Source organism: Haliaeetus leucocephalus, unplaced genomic scaffold, assembly GCF_000737465.1.
Source record: "Haliaeetus leucocephalus isolate CR32 unplaced genomic scaffold, Haliaeetus_leucocephalus-4.0 Scaffold395, whole genome shotgun sequence".
In the NCBI taxonomy this organism is placed as follows: domain Eukaryota; kingdom Metazoa; phylum Chordata; class Aves; order Accipitriformes; family Accipitridae; genus Haliaeetus; species Haliaeetus leucocephalus.
Window position 1 is genome coordinate 6,883,643 of NW_010972831.1, and position 13,486 is coordinate 6,897,128.

The 13,486-nt window shown below is 37.0% G+C and overlaps 1 protein-coding gene across 8 annotated transcripts in view; it reads right to left on the reverse strand.

Moving 5' to 3' along the window:
- BCAS3 (breast carcinoma amplified sequence 3) overlaps nucleotides 1–13,486 on the reverse strand; it is a 374,628-nt gene that overhangs the window by 360,194 nt on the left and 948 nt on the right. For 5 of the 8 annotated variants that reach the window (XR_774766.1, XM_010573787.1, XM_010573788.1 and 2 more), the window contains exons 2-5: nucleotides 12,143–12,230; nucleotides 9,260–9,314; nucleotides 7,207–7,282; nucleotides 5,177–5,283 (exon numbers count right to left, since the gene is read on the reverse strand). Coding sequence is in view for 7 of the 8 variants with exons in the window: in XM_010573787.1 (XP_010572089.1) it covers nucleotides 5,177–5,283; nucleotides 7,207–7,282; nucleotides 9,260–9,314; nucleotides 12,143–12,213 (309 nt within the window). In the remaining variant the exon portion in view is untranslated. Of the gene's footprint in view, nucleotides 1–5,176; nucleotides 5,284–6,300; nucleotides 6,397–7,206; nucleotides 7,283–9,259; nucleotides 9,315–12,142; nucleotides 12,231–12,720; nucleotides 12,834–13,486 lie in introns of those variants that run through there. The other 3 variants (XM_010573786.1, XM_010573785.1, XM_010573789.1) reach the window with 3 other exon arrangements.

Consider the following 13,486-nt stretch of genomic DNA (forward strand, 5'->3'; position numbering starts at 1 on the left):
TTATCACTTCAGTTTAGAAACTCAAACAGTCTGCTTTTTCATTCAAAACAAATATCTGTAATTATCCAGAGACTGTAAGAATTTAGAAGGTCAAAGAATGTTACAGTTGTCTACTCTAGAGACTGAATTAAGTATGAAATTGCACCTAGCATTTAAAATTATGACAGTGCTAATTGAATTTAAAAAACAATGAAAGCTTAGAAATGGTTTTGGTTACAGTTTCCTCAATGTTCTCACTTTGTCATACATTTTGAGGAGCTTTAGCATGATCAGGCTGCAGGCTCCCTTATAAAATTCTAATTTGGGGGATAGTTCTGCATTGGTTTTAATAATTTCTACACAACGACAAGAATGCTGCAGACAATATGGGAAGCAGGTAGAATAAAGGTATTAACAACCTTCACGAGTCTTCATTTTTGCTTTGACTCCATCCAAGAGCAGCTACCTGAAATGCCGTTTGGACTCTTCAGGTACCTCTCACCACAGCCTTTTCAAAGGCTGTTGCACATGTGGGGTTTTTTTATTATTTTTCCCCAACTGGTGTAGGGTACGATATGAATAAAAAAACCTTCCAACAGTTCTGCGGTCACTTAATGAGTGTAAAACCAGAAAATTTCTTACACACTGCTAGCATCTTCAGTGTACAAAACCTCAGAAAATTATTTGCATAGATGTTTTGTAAAGTCCTTTGACATTTTTCAGGGTTACCAGGTTAGGTCATTACTATGTTTTTCCAAGTGGCTAATACAAGTCTTAACAGTGGTACCCTCCCTCTACCAGGAGGAGGTCTGGACAGAGGAAGGATTGCAGCTTACGATGTGGTAAGTGACTAGTCCTTTTCCCAGCTCCAAAAGGGGAAAGAATTACAAAGGAGAAGGAATTACAAAGAAGACCACATTGAAACCCCAGCAGACAGGGCTTTTGATAAACAGTTGAGAAAACAAAATGGAACTGGCATGTCTGACTTACCATATACATCCATCTACATATCCACATACACATACCATCTGCTGTACAACTGCAGTTTTAGCAACTTAAAAATAATAGCATTATTGACAGCAGCATTTAAAGAAATTTAAGGTCTGGCAGTGGAGAAATGGCAGTGTGTGATGCCATCCTTGTCCAATGAGTCCTCTGCATTCCAGAGGTCTCCAAATGGAAGTCACCTACCATATGGGCTGACACATCCCATCAGTCTGTGGCAGCATCATTATACCACAGCCTTTAAGTATTTTTTTGTTAAATACACATCTCAGCTTGTTATTAAAAGTTCCTTTTGGTAGTTCCTACTTTATTCAACTCAAGCTTGATCATTCTTTTTTAATTGTAATATGAACCATTAAACTAAGATGATTTTTCTACTTCTGAAACTTCCAGCATACAATGAAAAAAAAAATTATCTGCCACAAAACCAGCCAACATGCATTTCCCTGAACAGGAACATCTAGAACAGATACTTGGAAACCACATCAGGCAGAAACCAGTTCCAATTGTATTTGAAACATGAAACTGGGAGCAAGGGAAAAACAAATTCCAAATAAAACATGAAACTACACTGCACAATTATCAAATAGGAACCTCTAGTCATACTTTTGTATACTCCCAGATTTCTCCCCACTTAGCGAGGCATATTTTAAGCACACTTTTAACCTTCCCACCCCCATTTAAAAACAAACATCAAAGAAAAGTCGTTTGGATGGACACCTTCCGCTTCTTATGCAATACAGATTTAGACGCTGCACTTCAAAACCCCAGCCGTTACTTCAGCACCCAGCAGTCCAAACATTATTTCAGTCCTTTGAAGCAGCCCTAATGGTATCTTCCATTTGCAAGTAACACTTCTGTAGTCAAAGATCTTACTCCAAGGAGATGTTAATGTGAAACCACTCAGACTGCAAAGAGACACACACTCCTGGAGGCAGACTGCAAAGGTGTTTAGAAGTCAATGTAACACCATTACGGAGAGTGTCAGCTTAGAAGCTGTCATAAACACTTCATAATCACTCAGACACAAACTGAACTGCCTGCAACACATTACTTTATTAAGTGCTGAATACAGGTTCAATTGTACGAATAAAAAGCACAATGCCACAGATAATAGCCTTACTGAGTAGATTTTCACATAAATGTCAAATTGCTGCTTTTTCAGATTTAACGGTTTTTAAACTATAGAGATCCGCCTCTTTTTTTTTTTTCTTAACTGGAATAACGTTGCTTAATTACAAGCTAAATACTCAGCAAGATCAAGAAGAAAGGTTTGTGTAATACCAAAGGACAGAAAAAAGTGTTACCAAATAAACGCTAAATATTAAGTCAGTCGCGTAAGTGCCAGATTTGATTTTATTTTACTCAGACTAAGTAAGCAAAAAAATAAGATGGAGAAACAACGTGGAAATAAAGCAGGTTATGCTATCTCCAAATGTGTTGGATATAAAAATCCTGCTCTGAAAAGATATTTAAAATTTATGTTAAAGACTATCATTCTGAGAAACTCTCCAAGACTGTCTTACTAACAAAGGAACCATTCCAACATTGAAATTATAACCAACACATACAAATTGCACAGGTCAAAGCTGTACCTCCCTGGATGTGGTCTCAGAATTTCACAGAATATACAAATGAAGGGCTGACAAAGTGGTGCAATATCTCTACAGTTGACATTCTTAAGATGGATGGTAAAATATTTCCACATTTGGCATTTTTTCCATTTTACTGGACACCCCCTGCCCCCATTAAAAATACCTCTGCAAAAAATGAACGACACTAAGAGAAACTGTGCTGCAATTTCATTTTTCCTATTTGTCCTAAAATATTAAATACTATTAAGATCTAGGAATTATGAAGAAGTGAAATAAAATACTAAATACTATTAAGATCTAGGGATTATGAAGAAGTGAAATACACTGGAGGGAAAAAAAGACAATGTAGCTGTATCATCCTACTGAAAAAGAAGGTAACATCAGGTATTCCGTGGCCCAACTTGTGGCTAATTAAGACACGGGGGGCAGGGGGATAAAAAAAAACCACCCACAAACCCAAAGAAAACCCTTCTTTCCCAGTAGGAAACATGCATAAGCTACCTTGTACTACCTGGCTGACAGCATCAGTAAACAGACATAAACCAGGATAAAAAAGTAGTTTAACTTGTCGTTTTTTTAGTAATCTCCACCAAATTATTTCATGTTTACTGCAGCGTACCATGGGGTATGAGTTTAAATGCAGAACAGGTTACACCAAGGAAATCTGTTCACATAGCAAAGAACTGAAACTCCCTTTCATTCTTGCTTTCCTTGGATGTGTAGGATCCCATCCTAGACAGCATTTCTCAAGAGCATTGATACAGGTAGCTCTGACAGAGACAGTCTTTCATTCAGACACAGAAAGTCACTTACAAGGGATGCACAGAACTCTCACCTAACCACAGAGCAAGGGCATGTTACATACACGCACACACAGAGGAAAAAAAAAAACCAATCTCTGCTAGACACAGAGCTGCTCATATCATAGAGTGGCCAGGACAAGTCCCATGTCAATGCAGTCTACTTTCATACTTTTTTTCAGAAAACACACGTTCATTTGAATAGGAAAATTTCAGCATGATAAAGTAAGCTGTTTTATAAAAATTCTTTAGCCTAAGTCATTGTGACTACTCACAGCATCCTAACTAATTGATCAACTCGTGCTATAACTTCTGGTACTGCTACAGTTGTAGTTGCTCTCTTAGCTCAGTATCTTAGTGACACCTAATGTTTGTTTTCTGTAATACACTTCGAAGAACAAAGCAAAGTCTTTCTGAACCACTTTAATAATCTGATTTGTACATTAATATAAAACTGATCAGTCTTCAAAATAACAAAAACTAATTACATACTAATTACATACTGTAAACCCATTCTTAGTATTCAAAGTCATTCCAGTGTAAAGGCAGATTAAAAAAAAAAAAAGAAAAAAAAGAAGAAAAAACAAGAGTGGACAAGCTAGCTTTGCTATGTCAGACACTGATACACATTTCTGCTCTAAAAAGATAAAAGATGTGTTTTGTTCCACTAAAAATAAAGCCATGACAGTCAGAATTAGACACAGTTTCTCAGGACATACAGCAGATAAAGTTTCCTATATTTTGGTTAAAATGTTCCTAAGTTTTGGTTAAAGATCCTAAATTTTGGTAAAATGTTACTAAATACTGAAATATAGTGAAGTATACTAGTTCTTACTGCATTTCTAATAAACCCTCATTTAAATGCAAAAGCTCAGCAGTTTTTTTTTCTTCCTCATCTCTAGCTAACAATATGCAATCAGGAGGGGAAAAGCCAGCTCTCCCACACTCCAGTGAAACTCAGTTTAACTTGACTTTCGGTGTACAAATTAACATTTTTTTTATTATACTGTCTAAGCTACTGGTATATAAACACATGTCCTACATAGTTAAACATAAAGTAATAAAAAAACCATACATATTTCTAAAAAACCCAGTGTATTTTACAAAGGAAAAGAACTCCACCCTCTCTACATTATTTTGAAGGACAAGGTGTTATAGGCAATTTTTTTTTTTTAAGTTAAGAATTTTATGACCTACTGTATTAAACTTTATTCTATAGTTTCAAGAAATTTGGGGGAAATTCCCCAAATTAAGACCATGTGCTCATAAACCACTCTGAAACACAAACTGCAGGGTGTATGTATGACAGCATGAAATCAAACCCATATGCACACATAGACTTTAATAAAATTAAAATTGCAAATCATGTACATGACAAACATTTGATTGTAAAATACTATTAATATGGTCATACTTGCATTCCTGGGACAAACAAATGCTTTTCATATTTTTCCAGCCTTATTCCTTTCTGTAGGTTAAAAAGATTTCTGTCTTTTCTGGGATACAAACTATTCCATAATGTCAAACACTACTCCCAATTTGACTCCGAAAATTTACTTAATAGAAGTAATTTGTAAAAAGCCTTCAAATCTGAAGGTACACAAATTCAAGTGTTTGATCTATGCTCAGTATTAATCTTAAGATAAGCATATTACATACAAACCATATGACATTGATGGTAAATGTTGGCTCTTTCCACTTCAATAGGAAAAATGAAAAGTAAGGTATTAAAGAAATAACACAACATTACCAACAAAAAAGCGTCTGGCACAGAAGTGAAGTGAAATCCATACTTACAGGTATGCTCCAGACTTGCATTCCGTCACTGTATCCAATCATTAGCAGTAATGGTGGTTCATTCCCGGTGCTATGTATTTCATGAAACTCCATATTCCTTGATGTATCTAAATTGGGTTTAAATATCAAAGCCATTATTAACAGGTTAGGATCAGCTATGGCTGATGTCAGTTATACTAGATGGTATTTTCTCAATGCATGTTTCTGTTGTCATAAGTAAAGGCAAGCAAAGTGGTTTAAATTTTTATGCTGGAACAACAATGAAATATATTATTTTAGGAAAACAGTAGATTTGTTAAAGTTTCACAGAGAGGCTAGAAAGCAATAAAATTTAAAATTATGGAGAAAAGTTTTCTGGATTGTGGGTTGTCACTAAATACCCCAAAAACTTCTGTAATTCTTTCTCCAATGATTAATAAAACATGGCAAACTTTTCAATCAAAGAAAAATTTGCAAAGGACCAACAAAATAAGCATTAACAAATACAGAAATTACAAATGCACAGACTGGTCAAAACTATTTCTAGATACTATATAATTAATCTTTACATCAACCTTACCAAAAGAAGAAAATCCCCAGGAAGAAAAGTGCTACAGGACATAATAATCAAAAATATTAAGCTTTTCTTGAGTTAAGCCCTCTAAAACTACAGTTTCAACCATGACAGAATGAACAAAAGCTCACTGCAAGCATGTAAGCATCAACGAAAGAGAGGAAATATTTAGGATGGTAAAAGAGGATGTGTTCAGGCCCAATCAGATCAGGCTGCATAAAAGTAAATTCAAACAGAATACGAACAATTCTGAAGAATATTCTAAAGATTTTTTGTTATACTACAGAAAAGAACCTAAAGAGGGAATGCCTGATATTTTTTAAAAATGAATATATGAGGGAAAAAAACCCACAAGCAAACAAACCTTAGATAGCCTAAAGCTGGACATAATGCCATCTACAGGTTGACAGTTCTAAAACCCTTGAATTTATGAACTGCCAGCCTCTGTGCCATTTCAACAGCTGGAAAACATATAATCTTCCCTATTAACCTCTTGGAAAGGCTGAAAATTCCCCATCACAGCTCTGGCTACGGTTGCTAGTACTTCATCTGAGACCAGAATGGCCTTTACCATAGAGCTCTAGACAGGAAAATAAGATGGCACACAAGAAACAGCAATCCACTGAAAGACTTCAATCCAGTGTTCTCCAGAAGACAGGTCCCTTAGTTCCCCAGCTACAACAAGCACACATAGCACACACCACAAACAACTCCAAGATGTTCAATTAATTCAAGAAGTAACTACCTGATAGCTCCTTTCAACCATTTCTCATTCAGTGCCTAACCTTTCCGATTCAAAAAAAAAGGTAACTAGGATAGACGGGTAAAACAGCTCAGATCTTAAGGGGGGGAATCTACGTGATACTCTTAGCAAAAGCTTTTAACAATCACCATTTTCTCTTAAAACGGTTGGAGATCTGTTTTCTGCACTGTCACTAGTCTTTGCTGACGATTTATTAAGATACACTGGAAGTGATAAGGTACATTTTAAGAATATTTTGTGAGTTTGCTCTATTACTTCCCTGAAAGACATCATGGAATCTCCTGCTCATTTTACCTCACTGCTCTTCCTTTCTACATTACTCCAAATTCTATCACCCCACTGAAAATATATCTGGGACCTGGACTGGATTCACAGTTAGATAATATGGCTTTGAAATCAAACAGTTGATGAAATAAATTCAGTTCTCTGCTCTGTTTTCAACTACCTTAAGAAAAAGAAATGGATTTTTTTTTTTGCTCCTCTTCCTAAGCAGGAGTTAGTTTGCCTTTAGATGAAGTCACATGGCCCATTTGTTCTACTTGGTAGATACTGAATGGAAGTGCAGTTATTCACTTAGAATTTAGTCTGTCTAGAACAGGGAAATTAAATACTTAATTTTCAGTCAACAATGCTTACTGATAAAGCTGACTGAAATTATTGTACATGGACCAAAAAAAAAATCACAAAAATAAGTGAGAGAAAATGGAGCCATACCATTTAAATCTGCGTTTTCAAATCTGACCCAAATGATCTTCTCCTTTTCTTCTGCTGGTGGGGTACCACTGTAGGCCTGGACAAAAAGCAAAAGGGTTAAAATAAGAAAGTTTAATACCGTTTTTTCTCCCTCTCTAGACCACAGGAGGGAATGTAAGTTAGAAAAACAGAGATACGTGTATCTTGTTGTCGCCAGTATTCCTGTGAGGTTTTGTTTCAAACATGAATGGTTCCATGACCAACATATACCATACTAAATACAACTCAACAAGCGTAACATCACTTACTAATGTAGAAATGACAAGACATATATAACAATAAGTCTGCTGGAGCAGGTTAGAAATGCCACATGACCTACAGTAATTTAGTCAAGCTAAAACACAGTGGCTTCTACAATCTTTAACTTTAGCAGTTGTACACTACTTCTAAAAGCAATGTTAGAGGTTCTCACGTGAGGCATTTCTACTTTTAAAATTCTCTTTAGTTCACTTAAAAGCCTTGTAAGCAAGACTGAGGAAAGAAGGAGACCTTTACTACATAGTTAATTTTACTGACATGTTTTAGTTATATTTGTGACATCTTTTATATAGCCATTTAAAAGAGAATAAAATGTCATTCCAGTAGAACAGATCCATGTTTCAGTTCTGTGTTCTACAGATTCCCATAAAAAGATGAGATACAAAAAGAAACTGTGAGGGAGACTTGCAGTGTTTCCAAATTGCAAGTTTTACAGTTCTCAGGAGAAACTGTGGTAGTAAGAATGTGAGCTACAGTAGAAATACCATCACTTCCAAATGAATTGTAACAAAATACTGTGCAGTATTTTGGATTAAATATGAAAAGAGCTTGTATAATCACATGCCAGAAAAACAATAACATGAACTAAAAATACAAATTTAAAAAATAAGTGTGGGTATTACTTTTCAAAACAAATCACATTCCATGCTTCCAAGGCAAACTGATTTGTAAAATAAAACACAGACTGTATCCTTTAACTACAGAGGGGAAAAAATAGGGGTGTGCATAGAATGCAGCAATCTTTTAAATGAAAGTTCAACTATTTTTAATTTTGGCCATGAGTCCAAAATGCATTTCACAAATTGGTATTAGTGAAAGGAATTTTTTTTATTATTATTGAGGAAATTAATGACTAACAAATGAAGATAATCTTTCAAATAAGAACTAAGATAGTTTCCTGAGGCTACAATTAGCTGCAATGCTCCTCCACTGCAGACTACAGCCTCCCCAAAGAGTAACAAAACAAAATTAATTTCCCTCTGCTACGGAGAGGCCCATGAGCAATACAGAAGCGACCGTTCCAGTTTCATGCTGCTGCTACCTACAAAAACTATGACCAAGAGCAGACATAAGCTTCATAGTTATTCTCCAGAGAGGAAGATCCCAGAAATGGCGGGGGGGGGGGGGGGGGGGTAAAATAAAAAAGCAGAGTGAGGAATTCCGTTTTGCAGAACGCTGGAGAACAACGAGCTAGCCAGAGCTCCACAGCCCCACAGCAGCCAAGACATTCTGAGGCAAGTTAAGGAAACAAGATAAAAAAGAGAGAGTAAAGGAGGCAAAAGAAACTTTCTCCTTTTCAGCCAATGATAAAAGCTAAGGTGACAAAGAGTGTCTACCAAGTTGTTCTAACACCAATCCAGCCAGGGTTCATACACAGGTTTCCAACTACAACCTAGAAAAAACGTATTTGTAAGAGGCAGAGCAAGTATTATGCCCAGCCTCTCCCCTCCGCAGCTATTCTATTGCCAAAATTGTCGTAGGAAAAGGCTGCAATCTTCTTCCTGCTATTTATACTGTAATGCTTCAGCTTCTATGTAGCTAAGACTTTCATTTTAATTATTACCTATAAGAGGAAATGTGTAGGCCCAATCTTCAGATGGCACACAGTCTATGCTTTTAAAAACCTGGTCTCAAGATTCACATTCAAAAAACAAAAAAAAATGGCTTTTGTTTTTCAATGGTATTTTGGTCCACCTGACACACACTTCAACTGCTTTGTACGCCAAAAAAATAGTTTTAAAAGATCTACACATACCTGTGGCACAACATCTTGAAGGAACGTAACAACGCTTTCCATATATGACTGTTCCCTTGAAAACAGAAGGAGAATTTTAACTACCACTGAAGTTCAGAAACAGGCATGAATATATTAAATAAGACATCTCACCAGAGAAAACATGTACAATTTTTAGCGCAAAGGAAAATATTAAGTATGCAATGCAGTTACTTAATATACTACCAAACACTCTGACAATATCAATAGCGGCCTAAAACTCTGTAAAAAGCTAAGTGATACTTGTTTATGAAATAACTGCTTGGGGGAAAAGTATAAAATGTAACAGTCAAAAAATGACTCCATGTTCTCCACATCAGAGTGGCTGACTGAAGTAGAACACGCATTTGGAAATTATTCTTCAGCATTTTTCTACTTGATTTGGCTATTACAACATGAAGATGAGGACTTAAGCTAAGGGCCGGAGCTCTCCTTGTGGGGCAAGTGAACTTTAAGACCTCATATGCACTATGTACAATGATGAAGTAAGTGGTAGCGCCTGGGGGCAGGAGAGGTATTTTCAGGTAAGATTTTGTAGCTTGGGAAGCTTATTCCTTCTTGGAAGATCATTAGCAGCAATGATTTAGAATAGTATATAGTGCAAGATACGTTTGTTCTGGTAGATTTAAACTAATGCTTTCATTAGCTTATCCCTGCATGAGCAGCGAGTCTCTTGTGTAACTGCTGAGCAACATACAACGTAGGTTGACTGTATTACACAGACGGTGTTGAAACTATGCAAAAAGTTTGCGCCTTCTGTAATGAGTAATACCGAAACATGCTGGCAACAAGAACTATCTTCATAAAGTCTGAGACAATTTAAAAAACAGAATTAACTCTTTAGGTAACAGCTTTGGCAGCCCCCAAATTAATTTTCATAGTGGTAGTAATTTTTCTTGTGCCAACTCAAGATTTCTAATAGAAACAAAGAAAAATCATAAACTAGGAAATCTAGACTTTTGATGTCCAAAGCCACATATACTTTATTCATGCTTTCTGAAACTGCTGTGTAAGATTCTTTTAATAGAAATTGGAGTGTTTAGTATTTAAGAATTAGGTGCTCTGCCCTATACACAGCAATACGGAAGATACTTCAAGTCAAATACTGCCAACACCTGGATCAGCTTAACTGGTTGACTCCTCTCTGAAAACAAAGATAAAACTAAACCATAAAGTTTTAAAGGTTAGAAAGCTTATTCCAACTCATGAAAAAAAACTAGATTTTGTTCAGCAATCCAAGGATTACTGCATCAAATAAAGTTTGTGTTACTGCTTTAGGCTGAGGCCTTATAAATGAGCTGTGGTTTATAGTGCTGATTCTTCTTTGATTTATGTAGGTCACCAAAACTGTGTCTGTGTACCTCCAGAGCCCTTTATTACCTAGCAATAATACTTGTCTACAGGTACAGTATTAAATAAGGTGTTTGAAGCTCTCACATGAATGCCTACTAGCAAGAGTCATACTGTCTTCATTTTTCAGCTCATGAAATGAGTACTTTTTTTTTTTTTCCCCACCAGTACGTCTTGAAACAAAGTTGATGTTTAGAAAATGTTTTATTCAGTATAGGTACTCTAAATGTCTCCTGAAGTTGAAAAACTTCCAAGAAGATATCTTTGAAGTGCTTAAAAACAAGCAAAACAACAAAACCCACCCAAAAAAAAAAAAAATCTTCTGTTAGTAAGAATCTAGGAGTTTAACACAAGCAGCAGAATGCTGCTGCAGGCTACGCAACATACACAAACTCTCATCAAAAATACTGCAATTTTTGAGGTGAAAAGATATACCTCAAGAACAAGCCACCATATTTAATAAAACAAAAGAACACATGACCTTATTCTAACAGTGTTTTTCTATTACTATTTGTTCAAAACTTACTTTGAAGAAAAGGTCATTACAAACAGAAATGCATTTGTTGAGGAATTCTGCAACCTAAAAAAAAAGCTTATTCTACCACATGGCTGTAAGACAAACCTCTAACACAACTTTCTGTGTTACAATGATAGGTTTCTTGTGCTCCCTGGTAAAAATAAAGCTCATCTTGGTGTCGAAATACACAACTATCTCCAGTAGCAAACTAATAGCCACTGAAACTGATAGCACAAGTGAACATTTCAATACAGTGCCATTTTGCAGCAACAATTCAGCAGTATAAACATCCCCAAGAAAAACTGCTCCAAAATCCTTTAACAAAGACAAGACCATAAATCTTCTAGACTCTTATTAAGCTCTTTTGCCATGAAAGCATTTTCATGTAAACACAATGAAAATAAGGATGCCCAAGCAAAAAAAATGGTCTCTTATGCACTCTGACTGGAGAGAGGTAGCTTCTTCCTTTGTTCTTGGTTTTGTTCTCTTAAGCAAAAAAAATTAGAATCCACAATTCTACTTACTGAAGACTTTTAATGACAGGCTTATATGTTTTAATATATCCACCCCTGTGACAAGGTATTATTAAAAAGTACAGCAAGAAATGAACATGCTACGCACGTTCCTTCTAGCCTAAGGAAGGAGTCTGCAGTCATCAATCTACAGCTAGTGTCGTGTTTGCACAGCAAACAAAATTGTGTAAACAAACAACAAAACACTGCAATATAGCCATCTTTAAAATGTACAACTTTGAAGGTTTTGGTATATAAGTGAAAAGCAACCCATTTACAGAGACAGTTTGACCCGCACAGTCCTAGGAGACAGGAATGCAACACCCGTTTACTTTATTTTATTGGAAAATACTCAATGCAAAAAAACCCGTACTGTCAACACAAGCCCTCACAGCTGGCTTTGAAAGAAAATTCAGGCTAGGTTCTTCTGCTACAACAACATAAAAACCACTTCAAATAAGGGCTATTCTTCTAGAACATGCTTACGTGACAGCTTGTGGGCGAACCACCACTCCTCCAGTACATCGACTAGGGCGGCGTGGAGATTCTGTCGCCATTGTTTCTTTTCAGGTACCTGTGAGAAACACATTTCTTTTTAATAATAATTTGTATCAGGATTATTTATTACACCAGTTCTTGACATAGTCTTCAGGATGATAAAAGACCTCTTGAAGAAAGAAACTTAACTTATACAAACCTGTACGGCACTATGCCCCTTTACAGCACTTTAAAAAAAAATACTAAAAAACCCCAACAAACAACTTCTTTTTTCAGTATCTCAATCACTACAGCTCCTGCAATGTATGTGAAAGCAAAAAAAAACACCCCACAGACCTACATGACAAAGTGGAAAATTTTCTTCAAACTGTACATTAAAGATAGTGGTACAGATACACAGTTATCATCAGCATTACGTATGACCACTATTTACCGATGAGCTGTTGTCTTAGAAAATATTTATATAAAAATAATGTACAATCACAATTGCAGCGTACTGTACTCTTGAAAATCTGTAATGGGTTACACTGAAGCTAACATAAAAAGCATGATGGAACACATTCTACTTTTTTTATGTCAGCTTTTTGTGCCGTCTTCAAGTTTTTCTTCACACTTCTGTTCTTCCGTGTGAAAATTCAGCATAACATTCCTAAAGGCAAAAAACACTTGAGGAGCATCACAGATCCCAGCCACCTCTTCACTTCACCATTCAGCTGCTCCATTGTCACACACCCCCTGCCCCGCCCCAAACCAAGAACCAGTACATAAAGCGACAGAAAAAGCCAAATCCCCAATGTGGTATCGGTTATCAGCATCACTTCACGTTTGGGTGGTCTTTGTAAGGGCCGTCTCATTAGGCGAGGCAAGGATAAACACTTAACCCCATAGAAATTAATAACAAAACGTTCAGCAGTACAACCGAAGTTTGACGCGCACGCCAAGCAACCTTAAAAGAAAAAAAATAACACGTAAAGGGCAAAATATCCCTTCATACGATGCCTGAATCCAGCGGGACACCTGCGCCAGCCGGTGCTCATCGCCCTCCCCTCAGCCCTGAGTGCTGTCACCTGCACCACAGCCCCGAGCACCTGAGAAGTTGTAACACCGGGGCTCTGCCGTGCGGGAACGCTCCCACAGGCGGGAACACCGGCCCCACAGAGGACCGCGGCCGGAAAAACCCCGGGGCACCCTCAACCACCGGCTGTTGAGCAACTTCAGAACGAAACGCTCCAACCTGACCGGCCTCTCCGGGAATCAGGCCGCGGCCAGCCGAGACCCGCCGGACGCCCCTCTCCTCACACCTCAGACTCCCTCAGGATTCCCTCAGGCCCC